Genomic DNA, 23,384 nt, shown 5'->3' with positions numbered 1-23,384 from the left:
TTTAGAGCATTTAGAGCATTTAATCTAAGAACCACCTGAGCCTAATGTAAGTTAGACCAGTTCACTGAAAGAAATCCGACACTATTCAGCTCATTATTATAATAAAACTGCTACTGACAAGAAAATGATCAACCTCACTCTGATGTTTAAAATCAAATCCATTCTTATCCTCACCATTGGCTCTCTCATTGCCATTAACTCCCGAAACTCTGAAACTAGATGAGGAGTGTGAAATGGAAGAAAATTGTCTGGTTGCTCTTCACACACAAATTCCAATGTGACATGGGATAAGGGAGCTGAGAAGGTGTAATGCGTGCATGTAAAGTACATTAAATGATATCTAGTCACCACTGTGTGCATAATATCCACCGTCTCTGCGGGTATTTATGTTTGCAGCAGAGGGCATTTGCAAAGCGGCATAAGCAGATCTGCATCCATAAAACATGAGCAAACCACTAAAATCAGCAGTTTGACTTATGTGGAGCAGGGAGGGAAATGGCTTCTATTCATGTCTTCTACATTTCAGCTGGAGAGCTTTGGGTTTCTTCCACTTCCAATGATCAGTCCAGTGCTACACTGCTGTGGGCGGTCAGGAAGAATCTATTTTTTCAGCCTATAGAAGAAGACAAGTATGTCAGCAACAGTAAAAATAATAAAACATTGTTAAAGATTTTTTAATGCAAAGATGTGTAAGAGAAAGTAGATTTGATAACTGGTCAGTTTTTCTCAATAGTTTTCAGACAGATTGCCATTATTATCCTTCACTGCCCGCCCCAGCAAATTCCCAAAGGACACTTTAACTTCACTTCCCATTTTAAGTGACAATCTTTGGAGACTTGGACAGATATGTGGATTTCTTGTCCAAAATAAGAAACATTCAGCAGCAGCTCCAGATGTCTGTTGTCGGGGAAACAAAAAAATATTCACTCAGCTTCTGCTGGCCTGAGTCTGGTTTCCATGTATTTTGGGGCTATTTGGAAAACGTGCTACCAGGTGGCTGTGCCTGCCGCGTCTATGAGCTGCGGTGTGAATCCTCTGCTCCTTTTTAATGGAAACGAGATGGGCTCTCCCTTGTTTTTCCACAGGAGGCCAAGGTGTTGAAAGACAGAAGGGAACATTACTGTTCAGTATATTATGAAAAGCGTCATGCAGTCAAAGTGATGTGTGGAAAATGCTTAATATCAGATTACAAAAACAAACAAAAAATATGACAAAATGTGAAATAATCTCAATATGAAAAGAACGTTTGACTCTCACTTAAGGCAGCAATATAAAGTTAGAATGTTGTGCATGTAGGCAAAGAATGGTTTATTTTACACAGCATTCACTCTCCTTTTTTCTCGGTTTTGGTCTCCACCAACTCCTGAGGGACATATCTGCCTATTTAGCTGTTAAATGCTCAAACTCTTGTTTGTGCTGGGTCTGTCCACTGCTTGGAGCTTGGCTGGTGGTGTATAGTGGGTTTTTTAGAGCTTTTTGTTGAAAACAAATGGCTGAAAACAACACTGAGCGGCGAGACGGAACCAAAACAGTAAAGCCATGAGCTGAAAGACAATAAAAAGCTTTTCAGAGCTGAGGGAAACTGCAAAGTCGAGTGATAATTCTCTGTGGGTTCAGCAATATGAGCGACACTTTTCACATCATAGTCATTTGATCCAACGTTACTATAAAAGTACTGAGCGGTGCAGCTTTAATGGTAAGCTGCTTTCACTTTCAGCTAAGAATTACAAGGTGGTCCTACGGGCATACTAACCACAGCAAACCATCACTCCCAACCCAGCTCCTGGCCTATGCATCCACATACACAACGTCATGCTTTAACGACACCACCTCCATCTTTTTTGTATGCCCTTTGTCGACGGAGGCGATCGGGGTCGCCCACAGAGCAGATAAAATGACACAGGCACTCTGGTCCCTCCGCAGCCCCGTGTGGCGGATCACCTCGGCCTCAGTCAGTTAAGTGGGCAGACAGTGTGTGTGATGCTTATTTAATGAGCGTGAGCGCTAATGGTTTCATCTAATGAGGACTTCTTTCAACCGATGTCTTTTGGCTCAGCTCTCTCTCATCTGTTTTTGCCATTTTTTCTCTCCCTGTCATGCTCTCTTTGCTCGGTATTAAATGTTATACATAAGCCAAAACCACTAGAACTCAACTCACCAGCCCTGGAAATGAGAAAGGAGAGTGAGCAGATGTTGGTGAGAAGCAAGACACTTTGAAGAGTGCTTCCCTTCATATTCAGGGATTTTATTTTCAGGACTTGCAAAGATGAAACTGTATGATAAGCTAAATTTTTTGCTTCAGTTCATATTTTTCCTGCTATTTTACTTCGTGTTTTAGGGAACTGTTTACCTTGCTGATGAAAGATTTGTTCTCACATAATTGCAGGTACTTGGTTATTTTAGTATTACTTGCTGAAATGAAACTTCCTGTGAGTGATGGATACAGAATGTACAAACTTCAGTCCTCTCATGATGCAGCATGATGCAGTGTATCCGGTTATTTATGACTTGGAACGGCCAAAATTTCTGTCCAAGAGGAGTGCTTGAAGAAAAGAGTGACAAAACTGGAAGTGCTAATAGTTCCTGTTCTCTATCTTTGTATCTTGGCTCCTTGAGTCTATTTATGGTCATTTCAAAATCATATTACTAATCCCAAAAAACAGTTATACAACAAAAAGTATTTTCTGGGTCTTGGCTTATTACACAACATCATCCATATATGGTGTGGGACAGACTACACGACCAGGCAGCAGTAGCCCACACATCCAGGTGGGCAGCTATAGATTGGGTCTGTGAGTGGGCCTCACTACCAGCTGGCATCTATCTGCCTATTGATGGGATAAAAACATCAAAACAAGAGGAGTTGTGCCCTAAAATGAGAAACTTGTGTTATATAATGCCGGAGGTGAACCACTTTGTCCTTACCTCCTAGGCTGCCAAATCACTGTCAGACCACCATGTCAAAGGCTTTGGGAAAGTGACCATATCTCTAATAGGATATTTGAGTGAGCTTCAAAGAAGAGCTTCAGCTCCTTTGTCACAGTGGTGGAAAGTAACAAGGTACATTTACTCAAGTAGTATACTTAAGTACAGTGTGGAGGTACTTTCCTTCCATTTTAGTATTTCTATTTTATGCTACTTGGTACTTCTACTCCAGTGTGATATTGTACTCCATTACTACTGTCTTACAGTTGCAGTTTTTACTTTAAGATTAAGATTATATATAAAGTTTATATGAAACACTGATCAAATACAATGAAAAATTAGATGAAACCAGGGTTGCCATCGTCATGCCCCCTTAAAAAAAAATTAGTTTTCAGCAGTTCCAACAAAGAGACATTTTACCTCTAAACTTCTCTGTTACCCCTTTTCCACCAGCATGAAACCTCTGTTCCAGTTCTTGATTCAAACTTTCTAAGCATTTTGACAAAAAGTAAATAGTTTCATAATCCAAAAGGTTGTTTCCAAGATGGAACCAAAAACCAGCAGGTTTTCCTTGACCTGCCCCGAGGCCACAGAGGCCAGGACCCTGAACTGGGACGACATCAGTGGGCGTGTCATTTTCTACCAGCTGGAAAAAGAGGATGGACTCTGATCCACCATCTTGCTACAACTGATTACTTCTGTTGTGCATTGTGCAACACCCTCTGTTGATGATGCGTCCTTGATTACAGTAGCTCCACCGAAAGCTGTTGGAAATGCAGGCTGGTTTGCTAAACAACACCAAGGTCCCAAGACTTCTGAACAGAACCGTTCAAGAACCACAGCCAGCAGCTATTTGGTGGAAAAGGGTTATTTTTGAGCCCCAGAGAGTTAAAACAATCCAATATTTAACAAAAAAAAAAATGAGATCTGAGAAAAGTCTAAAATATGAATACAAATTTGTGCAGCAAATTTGCCTCTCTTACCCAATCAATAATTAAATGAACCACCAAATGAGTATAGATCTCGGGCTTGCTTCAATACGATTTTGACTGCAGGACTCTGACTAGTAATGGAGTATTTTTACATTAATGTATTGGTACTTTTAAGGTTGTCACAAATTTCTTTCAAACCTGATAAGCAGCAAACCTGTCTGGACTTACTGTACTGTGAAAACACTTGTGATCTGTGATAAACTGCTCCTCACTCAGTCCTGAGTGCTCAGCGTGATGATAAAAGCATTTGTGTCTCTTGGATAATGCTAAACATATGATGTCTGTTGGCACAACCTGACCTGCCGTGACCAGAAGGTCAAAGAGAGCTTCTGACCTCTGACCTGTTCACAACAGGAAAAACATTCAGCCAAGATGACCAAACTCAAACAGTTCAGCGCAGACGATCCAACCAGACATGGAGTGAACTACTTTTTTACAGCATGATGAGCCACGTCAAGCTGGAAACCTCCCCCAGTCGCTCAAGTCTGACAAAGTACAGAGAAATAAATCTCTGACATAACAAAACAAATATTCTAAATGTGGAACTGTCTTCATCTGCAATCTAGAAAAAAACATCTTCTTTCTTAATCTCATTTGACTAATGTTACATGGATTGAATTAATGACAAATTACCGCACAAAACTAGGAGCCATGTCTTTAAAAAGGAATCAAATTGTTCCATGTCTTATGTAATTCAGGATTTATTTTGTTTGCCCTGCCAAGAAGAAAAGTTGATCCTCTTCAACTCGAGACAAATCCTCACCACTGAAGCACACAGAGAGACGGAGGACGCTCCTGCTGAGGGCGAATTTCCAGGGGGAGGTATGAAACTTTTCTCTAACCCGGAGCACTTGGCAGCGCACAACGCAGCAGACGCTTTTATGTTATTTGAAAGCTGGGCGCATTCAATCAAGTGAAATGGGCAGTGAAATGCACTTCATCCCAGCACTGAAATCCGGTCTTAGATGTGAAATGATATAATTCCAGGTGATTCATCTTTTAAGAAAGATGCTCATAATAAGCGAGTGCTCTGGTGTCTGCTGGAGGACTGCACGACTGTGTGGGCGTCTCCGGTCTAATCCTCTCGGAAGGAACGCTACCACACACTGTAAGAAATTTAGGGATCTCTTAGTTTGCAGCAGTGGTTCTTACTGAGCTCTGAAGAACCTAAAAGAGCCTGTATGGACCCTACTCATTTATTGTTGTTTGGTGTTTTAAATTGACCTTTTGGTAACCCAGAAACGGTAATGAGACCAAAGTGCTTCAGGCTGCAGGGGACTGACCACACACTGACTTGGATCCACGGGCCGCAGGAGTGCTAAATGGGCTGAAGTTTAAGCTTCTACTCATGCCATACATCGTTGGAAAGCTGAGGTCCTTGTGATTTGACTGATCTAAATCATTTCAAGATAAAATCATAACATCACCTACAATCAGACAACAAACAAACAGCTGCTTAAGAAACTGAGGTAACTCACCAATGAAGTCTCACAGTAATCCAACAATCGCTAACACTCAGTCTGGTGACACTGGTTAAGGTCCAGACGATCCCATATATTTAGTCCCAAACACTCTAATAATCCACGGGAAGTTGTTTTATCACTTCAAATTAGGTGTCAGATATGCTAATCTTTCTACTACTACTTCTTCTTTTACTTCTTCTTCTTCTGTGAGCTTTATGGGGTTTGGCATCAATACAAGTTGCATTACTGCCACCTACTGGATTGTAACTGCTTAACAGTGAGAACTATTTACAGCAGGCGTGCCAAACCTGTTCCATAACGGGCCATGTGGCCGCAGGTTTTCCTTCCAACCTCCAGCCTGGTGTGCTCCTCCTTTGTTGGAGTGATAACCTGCAGCCACACGGCCCTGTATGGAATAGTCTGGACATGCCTGATTTACAGTGTCCACCCAAAGCGATCCCATTCATAGCTGCACTCTGACCCTCTGACGGACAGTTCACTTGACCAATTAGGATCTTCCATTTCATCCACACAGCTGACGTAAAGTGTAGATACCCACAATATGAATATAGAAGGCCTAAATATACAGTAGATTTCCTGAATATAAATATAGATCTTTGTCTACATGAATGTAGCAAAGTCTCACCATTAAAAACGTGATAAATATTCATTTTCTGTGGTTTTGCTATCAGTCTTTATTCAACTTGGACACCATTGTGTTTTCTAGCTAATGAGGCCCTGATAAATTCAGCTGCAGGCATTCGTTTGCAAAAGAAAAATATTCAGGCGGAAATTAAAACCCTCTACTTCAGTGTGTTCAGACTTCTGTTGCTCAATGCCAGTTGCGATTCAGACTGCTGGGGATAAAAGTTCAGAGTGCTTCATTTCAAAAGAGACCAATACACCAAATGGTTCAATAACAGCTTTCAGTTTATTTTAGGCAGATTGGCATTTTGGGCTAATTCTACAGGAATGGTAGGAGGGTCGGATTAGTAATGGGGTGTTATTGCTATACGTTTTTTTAATAAAAAAAAAATCAAATCATATCAAATCAAAATTCATGCACCTCTTGTCGCCTGCATCAACCCAAACATAAAAAACATGTAAGACAGCGTAAACCCTTAGGGATTACATGGACCAACATGGAGAAACTTAAAGGTACCCTGAGCCACAAAGTCAAATTATGGTCATCCAGCCATCTGTGGGTTCTGCTCTGGTTTTCCAGGATCACAAAGCTGGATCAACTTACCTTACCTTCAAGGATCAGATCATAACCTGTCAACAGGCCAGCTACTGACTACTCAGATCACTGGAAATCATCATTCCCACAGGCAAAAGTAGAGACTTTAAAATAAAGTGGCATGTAATAAAAAGCATAATTTACAAATCAGGCCAATCACTTTGCTGCTGCAAGCTTAACATTAAACCAGAGCTTGCTGCAAAGGGGGAATAGTTTATGACACTAAATACATAATGAAGATTATAGCTGCATTTTAATTGCATTCCCGACAGGATTCCCGACAGCGTCTATGTTTTTATACTCTTATTATATCACTGCAGCTCATGAGAACATGAGCCGACTTTGTGACGATAACTGGAAATAAAAAGTAAACACCTCTGTTGTTTTTTATTAGAAAAATAATCACACACTGTTAATTAGCTCCCATGTTTAGAAATGCAACGTTTCAGTCAGATACTGATATAGACTTTATCAGGCATGAAGTAGGGCGCTTTTCTTCTCCTCTCTCCTCTCCTGTGTACTCTGGCAACAGAAACAGTCTAACATTACTTTTAATATTGGCCATTTTTAATTTAAAATAATAACAATATTTTTTTTCAATTTCCACAGCTCCTCACTCTATTCTAGTTGTAATACTTTTCATCTCATTGGATATCACTTTTTGCTGTCACTTTAGTCAAAAAAATCATATTGGCCTAAACGTTTCATTCATGGTTCTGATGATGTCACCTGTAATTAACGACTAACCCAGAGTTAACGGAGCCAGTTGATGACCTGCTTTGTGATCCCGGTTATCCAGGATCACTGACGTTAGAATGAGTGAAGCCAGGTAACAAAACAAACCAAAACACACCTTGAGGTCAAACAAACATGATGAATGCATTTCCTTCCTCATAAAACATGTGCAAAGCTCTTCCTTAATGCCGTCTTCTTCATCTCTGCCTTTGTTGCCGTGTTGCAGCACATCTTGGTGGCCTGTCACCTGCAGCTCATTGGGATAGTGTGAAACCATTGGTTGGACCGTGTATGGCGTCAAAGATAAGGAGGTAAAGGCCATAACAAGAGACATTCATTAAAATTCACATTTTCTACCTCTTTTAAGTAATTTTTAATCCATTCCTGTGTTTCAGTCATTAATGTATTTCAGGATTTAGGGATGAACATCATGGCATGAACCAATAGTTTAACAGGGATCCTCAGAATAAGGAAAATAAATGCTTTTACTTTCCCTTTTGCTTTGGGTTTGGTTTCTGTTTCTGTGGAGACGGACACTGTCAAGTCTTCTGAATATGTAAGAGGCAGAAACTGTCAATTTACAGTTTAGCTGTGAAGAACCTGTTAATGTTAAATTTTATGATAATGCAACTTTTATTAGGTACATCAATCATCAGAAGCAAGTACTGCACATCTCACAGAGCAGCACAGTGAGTTTTCACATCATTTTCAGAATGTGTTTCACCAGTTCTGCAGCCCATGAAGATATGGGAGAGCTAAAAACTGAGCGCGACGAGCACAGCAGTGAAACAGAGCAGGACAAGAAGTAAAGAAAATACAAAGACGTAGAGACTGAAGACCAAGGTTTTAGTTGGATAAAAAGCGTGAAAAGATAAACATCTACTGCCCATCAAGATTGCCTTTACAGACAGTCTTATTATCATCATTGCATGAAGAATGCAGAATGAATATTGAGAATTAACACATTAAACACATTGATTTTAGCAAAATTTAAGGAAGTGCAATCTGGTGTGTGAATAAAAGCAGCTTCAGCGCTTTAAAGACTCTTCATAAGAGAGATGTGATGCTTCTCTTTTTTACATTGAATCATAAAGGTTACAGCTCTTTCACAGGTTTTCATCAGAAGCATTTGCCAGTATTTGTCCTCCACCCGTGTTACATCATGAGCCGTCAGAAAGCTCTTAAACAGGAGGAACCTCAGTTTCAGGAATGTGCATGTTTCTGGACTGGGCCCATTAAATCAGTCACTCCTCACTAACTGAGCTCTTATCCAAAATTAGGTTACTTTGAGGAACTCCTGCATTTGACCAAAAAAGGGGAGAAATACCTGTTAAAGCAGACAGAACTGTATGTGGCTGTGTTATCTACTTTTGAACTTAAATCAATTTGACCTTTAAAGCTTGACCTTTTAAGTTGCCTGCCTAAACATGTAAAATATTTCTGAGGCGCACACATAGATGGAAACTGAGTAGATCTTTTTTCAAGGGTTATTTATATATGCTCAATCACACCTTAAGTCGTGTTTTTTTGTTTTATAAATGATCTTATTTTCTAGCGCCGTTTTAGGGACTTCAAGCTGCAAGCTGAAAACAATGTTCAGATGGTTTTGGCACAAAAGTCTTTCACTTGTAATTGTCCAGTTAAGCGCCCTCCCACAGTGAAGAAAAACAAGCACAGGAAACCAAAGAGGCGCTTCTCAGCTAACGCGCAAATTTACTCCATCCGGCATAGATGCGTAAAATGATGCAAATACACGTTGCGCGTGTTATGTGGAGTCACGGCTCCTCGTGTAATGTTGCGCGCTTCATATGCTCGTGTTTAGATATGTCTGGTCAGTGCATGGCAAAGCTGTGTGTGGTGCAGAGGAGGCAGGAGATCACTGCTGCCCCCCTCACTTCTCCACTGAGCCTCAGGAGAGTGGAGGGAGAAGGAGTGCATGGGGAGCGCACGGCTGCACAGAGCGTTCTCTCTCCGCGCTGATTTGGAGACGAAACAGCAAAGACGCAGTTAAACCATGCGGACTTAGGCCGTTTAGACCGATTATTTATTTTTTGTGAAGCTCTTCCGTGAGTTGCAGTTGCAGTTACAACTGATCTGAAACCTGCTATGGAGGACCTCTTGAGTCAAAATGAGTCTGATCACTGACAATGTCACAAACTTGTGGAAAAATGGTTCCTCGGAACTCGATGGGACTCTGGGACGCTCCCAGGTCAACTTTACTAACAGCTCCGGTGGGAACCACACGGAGCCCAGCGAGGTGGACCTCACCCGAGCCATCCCGCTCGGCTTGGTCCTGGGGGCTTTCATCGTGTTCGCCATCGCGGGCAACATCCTCGTCATCCTCTCGGTGGTGTGCAACAGGCACCTGCGCACCCCGACGAACTACTTCATCATCAACCTGGCCATCGCCGACCTGCTGCTGAGCACCACGGTGCTGCCGGTGTCCGCCACCCTGGAGATCTTAGACTACTGGGTGTTCGGCAGGATCTTCTGTGACATCTGGGCGGCGGTGGATGTGCTGTGCTGCACCGCGTCCATCATGAGCCTGTGCGTAATATCCATCGACCGCTACATCGGAGTGAGCCACCCACTGCAGTACCCGGGCATTGTGACGGAGAAGCGGGCTCTGCTGGCCATGCTCGGGGTGTGGGCGCTGTCGGTAGTCATCTCCATCGGACCTCTGTTCGGGTGGAAGCAGCCGCCGTCGCCGGACGACACAGTTTGCCCCATCACCGAGGAGCCGTTTTACGCGCTCTTCTCCTCCCTCGGCTCCTTCTATATCCCTCTCGTCGTCATTCTGGCCATGTACTGCCGGGTGTACATAGTCGCCAAACGGACCACTAAGAACCTGGAAGCCGGTGTGATGCGCGAAAGGATGAACTCCAGTGAGCTGACCCTCAGGATCCACAAGGGTTCGCAGGTGCAGGAGGAGTCCGGCAATTCAGCCACCGGCAAGGGCCGCGCACACCAAGCGAGAAGTTCCCTCACGGTGAAACTTCTGAAATTCTCCCGGGAGAAGAAAGCCGCAAAAACTTTGGGAGTTGTGGTCGGCATGTTTACGCTTTGTTGGCTGCCCTTCTTTCTCGCCTTGCCCATAGGTAGGTCGAACAGGTCGTTCATACTGTGGTGTGTTACACCGCCGAAGGAAATTTATGTTTAGCCATTTCCAAAAATGCCACCACCACCCCTTTTCCTCACGGCTCTCTAAAAGCTTCACGATATTCAATTAGCTAATGAGACTTGCAGAGAGGATGTTGCAGCCATGGAGGTGTGGAAAGTTAGAAATGAGACAGTTGGCTGCTGCAGGGCTTGTAAATCATATCTATAGCTGGCAATGGTAAAGTCTCCTGGGTAGCATTTACTGCTCTGCACTGTCATCAAACCTGTGAGTGGGCTTTAATATACTGTGGTTCTAATATACTGCAGGAATCAAAAAAGTAACATCACCCATATATTATTGCAGCATTAAATAGTAGAGCACAGACTCTTCATGTGATTAAGTCGGTGGGTGTCATATTTTATGACTTAAAGTTTGGACCAGCTGTTAAATGTTCCAATTTGGCACCATTCTCTCTACAACGCCAAAGCTGCACCAGCATTACAGTCTCTGAATTCAGGGCCTGCGAGGGATAAAATATGCCTGTAAGAGACTGAGAAGGAATTCTTCTCAAGCTCGTCCAAACATTATTAGTGTTATCTCTGCATTATCCCCCGAGTCTCTTGGTGCAACAAATACACTCCTCGAGCGTGCCAAGCGAAGACTGTGGCCTCTCTCCGCTCTGGTCAGTTTATTCAGAGGCCTGTGGGGCCTGCTGGGGCTCCCTGATGCCACTGACACTGGCAAGCATTCAACACCCCGCTGTCATGCTTGTTTAAAAAACTGCAGAGGAAATTAAACAATATATTCTGCGGTGAAGTGGGGAGAAGGTTAAGACAACATTAAGCCTTAATGACTGAGTCTGAACTACAACCATGGCTGTTGTGTTTTATATGATCATTGGCCTCATTGCGTTTGCCGGGGCATTGATCCCATATAGCACTGTGGGTTATGCTATCTTGAAGTCTGTGTCTGTCTATCAGCATGCGCCTGTTTGTGTATACATTTACTGTGGTCGTATGGGAATGTGTTTATGCCCCTGGCTTCAAGCTGCAGCCAATTACATCCTCACAGGGACACACACACATTACAACCTGGGGCAGGGTCACATAGTGAGGATTATTTTGCCTTGAGGCTTTCTTAGATACCAAATGCACATAACAAATGTGAATTTGCAAAGTTTTGATTTCCAGTTTCCAGATCCTGAGTGGCTTCAGAGGGCAGATACAAGGGGGGCTGGAGGCTCAGGAGGGGCCTGTTTATGTAACACTAATCAACAAAGTGCAAAGAAACCCCAGAGGGTATGTCTGCCTGTTCGGTCTCTGGTGTAGCATACTGATCCATAGTGACAAAGCACCACACAACCTTATTTCATGCTATTTGTTAACTGGCCTCCGAGATGCATGAAAGAAAAGTCTATAAACAAGTCTAGCAGCCTTCTGGCATCTACCATATCCACTATGTCAGTGCAGCACACCGGAGCAGTTCTCTTCAATGTCAGAGCCTCCTCTATTTCCAAAAAGAGATCTGTGGGAGATGTTGTTGTTTTTCAATGTAACTTTGCGCCTCTGCTCTCTTGTGTGACTCGTCTGAGCTTAAATACTTAAAGCCTTACAGGGCAGCGGTGCTCTCCTGGCGTTGCATTCATTAGCCTCCACCCACAGAGTGGGATTTCCTGTCTCACACTTGTTATTACCCTGCTCCTTCCTCTGCACACGGTCACTGATATGTAACAAATGTGGGGCTTTCTGGTTGGCGGTGTGTGCGCGCTGGTGGCAGTAGTACAAGTGTGACAAGTGTATTGTTTGTGTCCGTGTGGGGAGGCGTGCTGAAAACGTCTGTGTTTATGTAGATGTATGAACATATGTTTGTGTGTGTTTGGAGTGTTTGTGTTGGTGTGGCTGCTTCTCCTCCTTCCTCTGATTTTTAAAGAATTAAAGGTATAACATGTAACATTTCTACATCACAATTTCTAAAAATGACTAGACCTACTGTGCATTATATATTTTGTTGAGTTGTGGACTTACATTAGCCCAAACTTTTCCATCAATGCACAAATCCAGAGAAACACACGTTTTATTCAAGGTTATGAATTTTTTATCCCCTCTAGTTGCTATAAGGTCTGGGGGAACACCTCATGATGCGTCAGGGAGTGACGAAGGAAGTCAGCAAGCTAAAACCATTCTGGTGTTTACTGTTGTCTGTGTTGCTCCCTTGAGATGAAGCACGATTATTCATTTTCATCTGCAATAGTGGCTGTTTAATAATGAAGACGACAACTCCCATGATACCTCGCTACTTCACGATGTCATCAAACACCTTTATTGCGTTGACTGAGAGATCCCCAGCGGGGGAAATTACAGACTGTGCCTTTAAAAGCTTGTAAAGATGTGACCGCTGACCCCTGGGGCCTTGGCCTGAGAACATATGCAGCTTAAAGAAATATGTGAACTCTCTCCCTCTGATCTAACCTTTTCAGATTCTGTAAAGACCTTGTTTTCTTTTTGTACATAAATGGCAAACGTGCAGCTACCAGTTCAGTTTGAGTCATTCGATTTCAGTGTCTCCTTTTACGCCTTTAACTTGGAGCAAAGTAAGGTATACAAACTTCGAGATTATAAACATTACATCAAAGTTTTTAAGTTAGTGTTACTCCAGGCGAGCTTCCTTGGACAAAAAACAGCCCAAAATTTCACACACACTCACTGACCTGTCTTGCTTAGCTTGTTTGTGAGTAAGGGAGACATATCTAAATTTAATGTTTTTTCATAACACATTCTTGTATCACATAATGAAATCTCTCTATATTCGAGTCCAGACAACAAAGATTCCAAGGATAAGATGTATTTCATGCTGACCGGCAGGGGAATATGGGAATCATACATATGATATTTAAATATTTCAATTTGATGTTATAGAGCAGTCAAAAAAATGGTATGACTTACTACAACCAACATTTGATTGATTTTGATGTAGCAAACAAATACAAATAACCAAAATGACGTAAATGGTTGATTAAAAAATAGATTAGGGTTTACTGTACTTACAGTATATAAGCACAGTTCAGAAATTGGTGCTGAATTGTGCTTGAAAAATGCTGATTAATTGCTGATTCACTGAATTAATGGACTAATCACGAAACCAAGTTTAGGAAACACAAACACAGGACTATTATAAGCATTAAAGTGTTGTCATAAATGCTTTTAAAACATGGAGAACTCTTAAGGTTCAGTGGAGGGACTCGTCTACATTCAGTTGTTTCAGTGAGCTCTTTTTCTGATCACCAGTCCTCAGGGGATACGCGTTATTTCACTGCACACATTGTCCCACGGCTCTTTAACACCCAGCGCAGGCAATAATATCCTGTAAAGGACTCGCAAATAGCAACTGGTGCAAGCAGTGCCCGCATGTGAGAGAGAAACCAACACCTTGGGTTGTTAACCATTTGTTCCCCCATGCATGTGTTTGAGGAGACGCTGTGTCTGTGTGCACGTGTGCATCTCACATTTATGCGTTTTGTTTTGTTTTTTTTGCGACACGATCTGGCCGGGCCCCTGCCGCTCAGGGGGTAATTGAAATGGTTTCTGAAAAGGAGAAATAATGAGAGTGCTTAGTGTCAAAGCGATGAAGAAGAAAGGAGGTGGCAGAGCGGAGCTGGAGGGGCCACAGGGCAGCGGGGGTGAAAGTCAGGGTCCCTGGGATGTCAACCCAATTCTCCTGAAATAGCTTCATGCGATGATTTCATTGAAAGCAATCTGCAAGGGCAATAACACTTCTGTCCTTTTTGATTAAGACATATTAATCATATTTATGGGTGTGCTGTGAAACAGGATGTGCAAGTTTTCAGAGCAGATTGTGTGTGTGTGTGTGTGTGTGTGAGTGAGTGAGTGAGGAGTGTAGTAACATTGTTGTGGGGACATAAATCTGCTCACACAGTCACATTGTTCGGATCTCTCATGGGGACAAAACACAGGCCTTCAATGTAAATCATTCAATTTTAGGGTGGAGACTTGGTTCAGGTTAGGCTAAGGGTAAATCTCCAGGAAATGAATGTAAGTCTATGTAATGTCCTCAGAAGTACTGGAAATGTGAGGTTGTGTGTATGTACAGTATGTGTGTGTGTGACCATGTATTATTCATTTTGTGGGGACATAAATCTGTTTACACAGTCACATTGTGGGGACTCGCCGTCCTTATGGGGACAAAACGCAAGTCCCTGCAATGTAAATCAAATTTTAGGATGCAGATTTAAGGTTAGGCTTAGGTTAAGACTAGGATAAGGGTTAGGGTTAGGTAAGTTGTGGTCATGGGTAGGCCTCCAGGAAATGAATGTAAGTTTATGTAATGTCCCCAAAAATGATGGAAACACGACTTTGTGTGTGTTTGTGTGTGTGTGTGTGCTGTACATGGCACAGAATAGGCATTGCCTCTTCCAATTAGTGAGAATAACAGGATGCCTTGTTTTGTTAAGATGTTCCTGTGTTTCACCGTGAGATGTGTGTACGTGTGCCTGTCCTCAGGAAGGAGGTGCAAACCTTTCTCTTAACAGAAGGGGAGAGACCACCAAAAACAACCCTCCCACGTTTATCTATATACCATTGTCTTACAGCCAAGACCTCGCATCCTCTGCTGTTTATGCTATAGCCTGTCAACATAAACACTCTTCAAGGGACAAACACGGACCACGTCCACACAAAACTTAGACACACAAACATGTGCCATATCTGGCCCACAGGAAGGTCTGTTGTGAACCACAGTTCTGTCTGTGTTTCCTACACTTTTATCCTGCTCCTGTGCAGAAAGGAGGCGCAGGAACGTGCTGGTCTGTGTTGAGGCCTCTGGATTTTCAGAGGGCCCTTCGTGGGAGGCAGGTAGAGCCACACAGCTGTGTTTGCCCTTCCAGATGCCGCTCATCTAGCCCACCTGAGAGGCTTATAAATTCAATGTAGCATCACAGTACATGCACAGTATTTTTTCTCCAGCATATCAACTATTGACTGAATCAAGAGATAAGATAAGATCAACTTTATCAATCCCCAGCTGGGAATTTGAGTATGAGAGAGCCACAAGCTGGGTTTCCTCACTAAATCTGTCCCACGAGCAGTGCTACTGTTCTGCCACTGAATATGACTTACCCATCTCACCCAAACATACAAGTTCTCAGGCCTGTAAAAGAAAAGAAAACAGGTAATTAACTTAATAATGCATCATGGCACGTAACAAAACTGAAAAACAACTGTTTTGAAAACTGATTAATCATTTAAGTCAATTTGAAGCAAAACCTTCTCTCGTATCAGCTTCTCCAGAGTGAGGATCTGCTGCTTTAGTCTGTTTTAGATCATTGTAAATTAAAATATATTTTGGTTTTGGACTGTTGGTTGTGCAAAACAAACAATGATAAGGGGTCACCGTTGACTGGGACAAATTTTGATGGACATTGTTCACTATTTTTAAACAATTGATTGAGAAAATTATTGTAAAAATTAATGGATAAAGGGAAAAAACATACATTTATGTATTAACTAATGATTTAACAAACAGATAAAGAACTTGTTGTGACATTTATCATGTAAAAATACGAAACGCTTGATGGTTAAAGTCTTGCAAATGCTCAACTTGTTTTCTACATTTGTGATCTGCTGGACCAGAATGAGAGAAAACGTCAGACTTGTGATGCCGGCAGTTATTTGCAACCAACTACTATCAAAGAGAGGCGAAAGGGGGACGGAAGGAGAGAGAGAAATGTAGGAATGACAAAGTTCTAACTCTGCACACGGTTATATAACACATTTAAGTGGCTGTCCAAAAGCGAAAACAGCATGTGAAAATACCAGCCACTGAGAAGAGATCCATTCAGCTGCAGGACAGGAGGCCAGGACACTTTCAGACAGCACACACACACACCCACACACACAGCTTGTAGAGCTGTTGTTTAGGAGCATGAGTGGCTTTGCAACACATGCCACATTCGCCCATTGGGCGCAATTAGGGGTTCAGTATCTTCCCCAAGAACACTTCGACATGCAGACTGGAAGAGTCGGGGATCAACCACCGACCTTCTGATTAGTGGACGACCCCTCTTTCTCCTGAGCGCTAAATGAAAGTTGGAACTGACATTTCCTCACTTTCCTCCAGGACTAATTGACTGGAGCATTGTGTGTGTGCATCACGTGCATTATTACTCATGTTGTGGGAACATAACTCTGTTCGCACACATTGTGGGGACCAGCGTACCTTATGAGGACAAAACACAAGTCCCTATTACATAAATCATCAAATTTTAAGGTGAAGACTTGGGGTAAGGTTAGGGCTTGGTAAAGCTTAGAGCTGAGGTTAGAGTTAGAGAAGTATTTTTGAGCTTTAGCGTTACTGTAAGCCAAAGAAATGTGGTGGAAACATGACTCTGTGTGTATCTCTTTGTGTGTGTGTGTGTGTGTGTGTGTGTGTGTGTGTGTGTGTCTGTGTTCTCTGGATCTTGAATGGCAATAGACCCTCTGTGATGTCAAGTTTGCATCGTCGCAGCTACGTGCACAGGTTTCTGTGGCATCGGACCAAAACAACGTGGGATGTTTTTGACTATTTTCTACTAATTAAATAGACACAACTCCCTTTAGGCTGTTTTCATTTATTGCATCCAATAGTAAATTTCACCCCTTGGCTATGTACTATATAATAAACCTGGTACCACTTAAAAGAAGTATTAAAGCTGTTGATCTGATATTCATGAAGAAGCAGGCTGAGGCGTCTATCTGTCTACCTATAATATGTTACCAGAGGTAATTTCACACTTCAAAGCCTGAGATTATGGTGCATCCTCAGCCTCTCCATGAATGTAATAATAATGTAAGAATGTGGGTTGGTGTAAAAGCAGTTTCACTCACATCTGCCCACACACACCAACACACTAAGTCTTTCTTTCCCTCACACTAATTTCACACTTGCTTATTAATTCCCTGTTTTTTATCTCCAGGCTTCCCCCTCTAACCTCATTAGCTTGTAAGATATTCTCCCTCTATTTAAGCCTGGCCACAGGAGGACAAAGGGCACCACAGGGGTAGATTAATGCAGTTTGACACAGGCTAAACTCACTCAATAGCATACATGCTCCACAATCTGTTGTAATATAGTCATCTCCATTATTAGGGTTGCCTTTATTTGTGGGAAAAAACATCTTGATGAGTCACAAGATACCTCCTCACATATGCACACACAGCTTCGGCTCCGTACCTGTACACTTATTTTGCACCGACAACACTTCTTGACACTTCTACAGGTGTGAAAAAGGGAAAGTTTCCCGTGGCAACGTATCCTCCATAACCTCTCGGAGAATAAGCTGCCATTTCATTCCAACTAAAACATCTACTCAGTGCATCCAGAGGGGAATTCAGGGTTATCCCGCTCTCTCTGTGTTCGTATGAAAGTCCTCCATATGAACTCTGACAGAGCTTTTGCTTCGTTTTTTGAAAAGGAAGCACAAGGTCTTTATTTGATGATAAACAACATGTGCAATGGAGTGTCCTCTCTGGTCCTTCGATCTTGTGGTTCACATCCTGTCTAACCTCACTGTAAAGCCATATAGTATTCTTTATCAATGCTGCCACCTGCTGGGTGACATATGACCCACAGTGACAGAAGATCAACAAACAGGCCAGTAAATGTATTTCAAGAGAGGAAGCGCTGATGCGATACTGATTCGTTCAGTCACAGCAGGCGAGCAACTCAGTTTTTAGTGCCACAGCAATTCCTGACCTCATGACCTCCAAGCGGTAAGATACAAACTTTATATGTGAGAAAAGGAGAGACCTGGTAACGCATCGTCACTCTGGCTATTTGGAGACAAAAAGTTGGATCTGCGCATTTCTGATCATGACTTATTTTCCCCCTGAAGTGGCTTTAAACTTAGAAACAACAATCTCTTTCCCATGAGTGAAATGTTCAAACAAGCCTTTACCCATGTGTTTTATGGCTGGACCATTCCATCCAATGGAAATATGTCTGGTGCATCATTTGATACACATTTCCTCAAAATTCTGCCCAACAGATTTGGCATCAGACTTTGAACATGTGTTTGTAAGGACTAAGGGTTTAGAGGGAGTTAGATGAAAAGCTCGACATGACTTTCATGTCTATGTGTCTCATTTCTGAAAGCAACATACAACTCCCCCTAAAACCACAGGTTTTTAATTGTACACTTCTTGTGTGCAGGTTAAATATACATGATTCAACGTGTTAGCTTTAGGGCTGTCTCCCTGCTTCCAGCCTTTATGCTAAGCTAAGCTAATCGCTTCCAGGCTCTAGCTTCATGCACAGACACGAGAGTGGAATTGATTTTCTCATTTTTTTTTATGTTGATCTTAAAAAAAATTTAAAAGCGAAAGCATGTTTCTCAAGTATTCCTTCAAAGCCAGAGAAAACTTGGTTTGAAAACTTTATTTAACATGAATTATTCATGATTAAATAAGGAACTATCAACATTTAAGTTACTGTAGAAAAAACACCCCTAATCATTATTTAATAAAAGTTTAACACTTAAAAAATCTGTGTGGGTGTGGTTTGATCAGGTCTGACTGACGGTGCCAGCGACATAAGCAACAACAACACAACCATCACCCCATTTTGATTGAAATGTTGCTAAATTGTGATTGGTGCACAGAAAAAGATGACATCGCCTTTTTTCCAGCTGAGCACCTCAAACTAGTGAAAAAAGCACAGAGACAACAGTCGAGTCAGACATTTAACGTGAAAGACTAAAACATGAAAAAAGGATTGTGTTCATGTTAGATCCCATCACTCATAGTAAAGAGCTGTTCCTTAAAAAGGTTTCCAGGGTCTTTAAGGGGTTCATTTGAATTGTCTGTATTAAGCCATTTCCTACTAATGGTTGAATTCAATGTCTCCATTTTCTCTCTCTGTTCTACTGTTTCCAGGGTCTTTTAATGTGAACTTGCGCCCGCCTGATGTCCTCTTCAAAGTGATCTTCTGGCTCGGCTACTTCAACAGCTGCCTGAACCCCATCATCTACCCCTGCTACAATCGCGAGTTCAAGCTGGCCTTCATTCGTATCCTCAGATGCCAGTGTCACCAGCGTAAGCGTCCTGGCTGGAAGGCCTACAATTACCGCTCCTCCAACTTCAGCTCCTCTGGACACTCACGCAAAGGCTCAGCGGATCACAACTCCAGCTGCTTGAACGGCAGCCAGCGTACCCTGCCTTCCTCAGCCAGTCCCAGCCCCAGCTACCTGAGCAAGGGTCTCCCACCTTGCCCCGAAGGGGAGACATTATACATCTGGGGGGCCTCCACCCCAACCCCCTCCACACCCAACCTGCTGCCTGGCAGCCCTGCAGACTGCCAGCAGGGAGCGCAGAGAGGGGAGGTAAGAGGAGGGGCACCAGATGAGGAGACGACTGGTGGTGTTTTCTCTTTCTCCTTCGGGAAGAATCGAGGCAGGGGAGGGATCAACAAAGAAAGCATCGTGCCTGATGACAAGGTGTGACTGCTGAGTCCTCCTGGGACTTGTTCATTCCTTATCAGGACTAAAGTCACAAACTGAGTGTGGATGTAGGGTTTTACAGATTTGCTGCATTCACTGTACATGGTCCCATGATCATTCATCAGTGGACTGTCATTGTCATTAGTGGTCAGTTTGAGGTGACGATAAGAGTATTGACTATGCTGCTGTATCAGACGTATATGGTCTATGTTACTGTATCTGTGGTTGACATAGACAGGAAGGTTTCTTTCAATGAACAGTGAGATGTTCAAGACAAAATCACTGTCCGCCGCCCTCTTTGGGACTGGAACACCAGTGCATGCATCTTGATAAAACAAAAAAATAATTTAAAGGAAAAAGGACACCTTTTCAGAAAGGAACCATACCCAACACAGCTTTCCCTTCACTGCCCTTCAGCTCCAAATCCATGTCTGCCCTGTAAAAAGACTGAACATGACAAAGAACCTGACTCATGTAAAACGTGTGATAAGACAAATGATCACATATCTGTTGCAGTCACTTGATTTCGTCATGGTATGTTGTGGAAATAAAGTATAACCTGGTTTATCTGCTGTGCGCACAATCATCAGATATCATCTTGTTTGTATGTTTGATGTTCAAAAAGTTCTGAATATCAATATTAAAAATGTGATGGAAACATGAATAAACAGAATGTTGCTCAAATGCTGCTTGGAGGCAAACTCGCTTTCTGTAAGACAATCAATGACCGTATTTAAATTTGGCCGTGTCCCCATCTGAGGTGAAGAGCAAATATAAGGCTGTTATTTAAAGGAACATTTCCAGTGAGGAGTGATAAAACTGAGGTTTTTATTGTTTATAGGCAGCGACCTTCATTCACAGCTCAGCCATGAGACATCTGACTGTATATACCTACCTGTTCACTCACCTCACGGCCCGCTGACTCCTGGTACATGCCAGTTAATCATTTACTCCTGATGGGGTTTGTTTTGTCAGTGGATCAATGCTGGATGCACGCGCACACACACACACACACACACACACACACACACACACACACACAAGCAGGCAGTGTCCGGTACACATCACAGGACATGCAGCTCTCTGTGGTGAAGGAACAGAGACATGTTTAGATTAACCGGTGAGACATGATCAGCACTGAAGGACAAGGCATCTACTTGAACCACGTGGATTTATATTGAGCGGCTGATGGCTTGTTCCCTGCTGCACTATGATTTCCATGCCAGGGACTAACACCTCAGGTAACTACAGCCTGACCAATTATGGCAGTGATTCTGCTTTATTTCAAAGTGCCACTATTAACGTTGGTGTGCTGTTCCTGCTCCTGCCCATCCCCATCGTCGCCATCATGGGAAATCTTTTCATCATGGCTGCAGTGGCCCGTTTCCAAAGCCTCCAGACGCCCACCAATGCTTTCGTGGTCTCCCTGGCAGTGGCAGACTTCCTGGTTGCCGTGCTGGTGATGCCTTTTAGTCTGGTGCGGTCCATCGACAGCTGGCACTTTGGGCACTGCTTCTGCCGAGCACATTTCTTGCTCGATGTCACCTTCTGTACATCCTCCATTTTTAATCTCAGCTGCATAGCACTGGACCGGTACATAGCAGTGTGCGACCCGCTGCACTATGCTGCCCGTATGTCTCCCAGACGTGTGGCCATGCTGCTGCTGCTCTGCTGGGTTCTGCCTCTGGTCATCTCCTCCCTGTGCGTCTCCCTCGGCACGTACACTCAGCCGCCTCTTGCTGTGGTCAGCAGCAGCGCGCAGCAGGATACTCAAATCTGTCTGGTCTCTTTTCAAGTCCCCTATGCCTTTGCAACCTCGGCTGTGACCTTCTTCATTCCCATGGGTTTCATGCTGTTTGCCTATGGGAAAATCTTCAAGGCTGCCCAGAAACAGGGAAGGTGGATCCATGCAATTGATCACCGTACTGGGCAGCTTCAGATTAACCAGAGCCCCGTGAGGACTGCCACCGGCAGACGAGTCCAAGGTCGTGTGGAAAGATACTCTCTGAAGAAAGAATGGAAGGCTATTAAGACTCTGGGTCTGATTATGGGGGTCTTCCTGCTCTGTTGGCTTCCTTTCTTCTGTGTGAACATGGTCCATCCTCTGAAGGGCTACAGTGTCAGCTCCCTGGTCCTGGAGGCCTCCTTGTGGCTTGGATATGCTAACTCATCTCTGAACCCTTTCCTCTATGCCTTATTTAACAAGAACTACCATCATGTATTTGCAGTCATGCTTGACTGTGTGCCTTTGGGGAGGCATTTAAGAGCAGGTTTGGACTCCTCAGTCTTTGGCAGACAAGCACATACTGTTGTTACCTTGGAGACCATTTCAAGATGATAATTGTGTATTTGCCTCATAATGTTAGCCAGTTCCTTGTTGGATGGGATGGTTATTTTGGCTTTTTTTGCCATAATCATTAGTGAGTCATTTATCCGTCCCATGAACGATTGATTGGTTAAAGTTGGTGCAGCAGAGGCCCGAGATATTTTGATGTCTAATCCTGAGTATGAATTGAACTCAAAAAACACTGCATCCTACATTTCAAAAAAGGCAATTTGATAGCATCTTTATAGGCTCTCCGTCCTGGTAAACAGCAAAGTTGTTCAAACTACATGTCCCACTTTGTCACCAAGCGTAAACCCATCATGACCTCATCCATTGCTTTGTGGACTACCATTTTTAAAGCCTCGAGTTGGCATTATGGTCATAGTCATCATTAGAGTCTGACAATATTTGGATGAGTGGGTGGAGCTTGGGAGGATGCGCAATGCTACACCTCTATCCTGATTGGATCTGACTGAGAACACAAGGACATACAGTGACAGTAACACAAGGAAGCCATGCCCTAAAGCATACCCTGCTTTGTCATCTATTTTACTTTAAATGGAAACATAATTTCCAAACTGAACATTATGCTGTACTGTGGATGGGTTAAAACTAGTGATTGAGACCATAAACTCATTAGGAAACTGTTTACTGAGGTAATAAATCAAGTGAGAAGTAGGGTCATTTTCTCATAGACTTCTATACAATCAGACTTCTTTTTGCAACCAGTGGAGTCACCCCTGCAGACAATTAGGAAGAATATAGGTTTCAGGCATTTCTGTATTGGCTTCACTTTTCAGACCCAGAAGCTCCATTCACTATTTATATACTGTCTATGTTTGTCATGCATGCTTTCTGTTATTATTATGTAGTTTCAAGACCCAGGATAACACTGACGATACATCAGAAATAGTTGTGTAATATCATCTGTGAGATGTGCATTCTTTGACACCTCAAAGATATCACAAACTATATTTTATTATATTAAATTTAGTTTCTTCTTTACTTTCTTCTTCACTGTGTCACTGAGGCAGCATGCCCTGTCTAAACTGATATTGTTACCCACAATGCAATTCAACTACAGACAGTTTGGCAGCAGATTCTGCCACATTATGC

At 42.8% G+C, this 23,384-nt stretch overlaps 2 protein-coding genes across 2 annotated transcripts; both read left to right on the top strand.

Annotated features, from left to right (window-relative positions):
• The first annotated feature begins 9,187 nt into the window (after window positions 1-9,187).
• Window positions 9,188-20,617, top strand: LOC121611466 (alpha-1A adrenergic receptor-like). Its single transcript, XM_041944039.1, has 2 exons — window positions 9,188-10,453; window positions 19,380-20,617. The coding sequence occupies exons 1-2, from the start codon at window positions 9,484-9,486 to the stop codon at window positions 19,943-19,945; spliced, it is 1,536 nt and encodes a 511-aa protein (XP_041799973.1). The 5' UTR covers window positions 9,188-9,483; the 3' UTR covers window positions 19,946-20,617.
• A 535-nt stretch (window positions 20,618-21,152) lies between these two features.
• LOC121612024 (5-hydroxytryptamine receptor 4-like) lies at window positions 21,153-22,280 on the top strand. The gene has a single exon (XM_041944770.1). It carries the CDS (start codon window positions 21,153-21,155, stop codon window positions 22,278-22,280), a length of 1,128 nt encoding a protein of 375 aa, XP_041800704.1.
• The last annotated feature ends 1,104 nt before the right edge of the window (window positions 22,281-23,384 follow it).

The sequence above is a fragment of the Chelmon rostratus genome, chromosome 9, assembly GCF_017976325.1.
Source record: "Chelmon rostratus isolate fCheRos1 chromosome 9, fCheRos1.pri, whole genome shotgun sequence".
Classification (NCBI taxonomy): Eukaryota; Metazoa; Chordata; class Actinopteri; order Chaetodontiformes; family Chaetodontidae; genus Chelmon; species Chelmon rostratus.
The sequence above is the reverse complement of the archived record's forward strand: the minus strand, read 5'-3'. Positions and strand labels throughout refer to the sequence as shown.

Excerpts from the sequence above, each read along its gene's own strand:
- LOC121611466 (XM_041944039.1), top strand. The coding sequence starts at position 9,484 with ATGAGTCTGATCACTGACAATGTCACAAACTTGTGGAAAAATGGTTCC. Across the intron at positions 10,454-19,379 it reads CTTTCTCGCCTTGCCCATAG|GGTCTTTTAATGTGAACTTG; the intron begins GTAGGTCGAACA and ends TACTGTTTCCAG.
- LOC121612024 (XM_041944770.1), top strand. The coding sequence starts at position 21,153 with ATGATTTCCATGCCAGGGACTAACACCTCAGGTAACTACAGCCTGACC.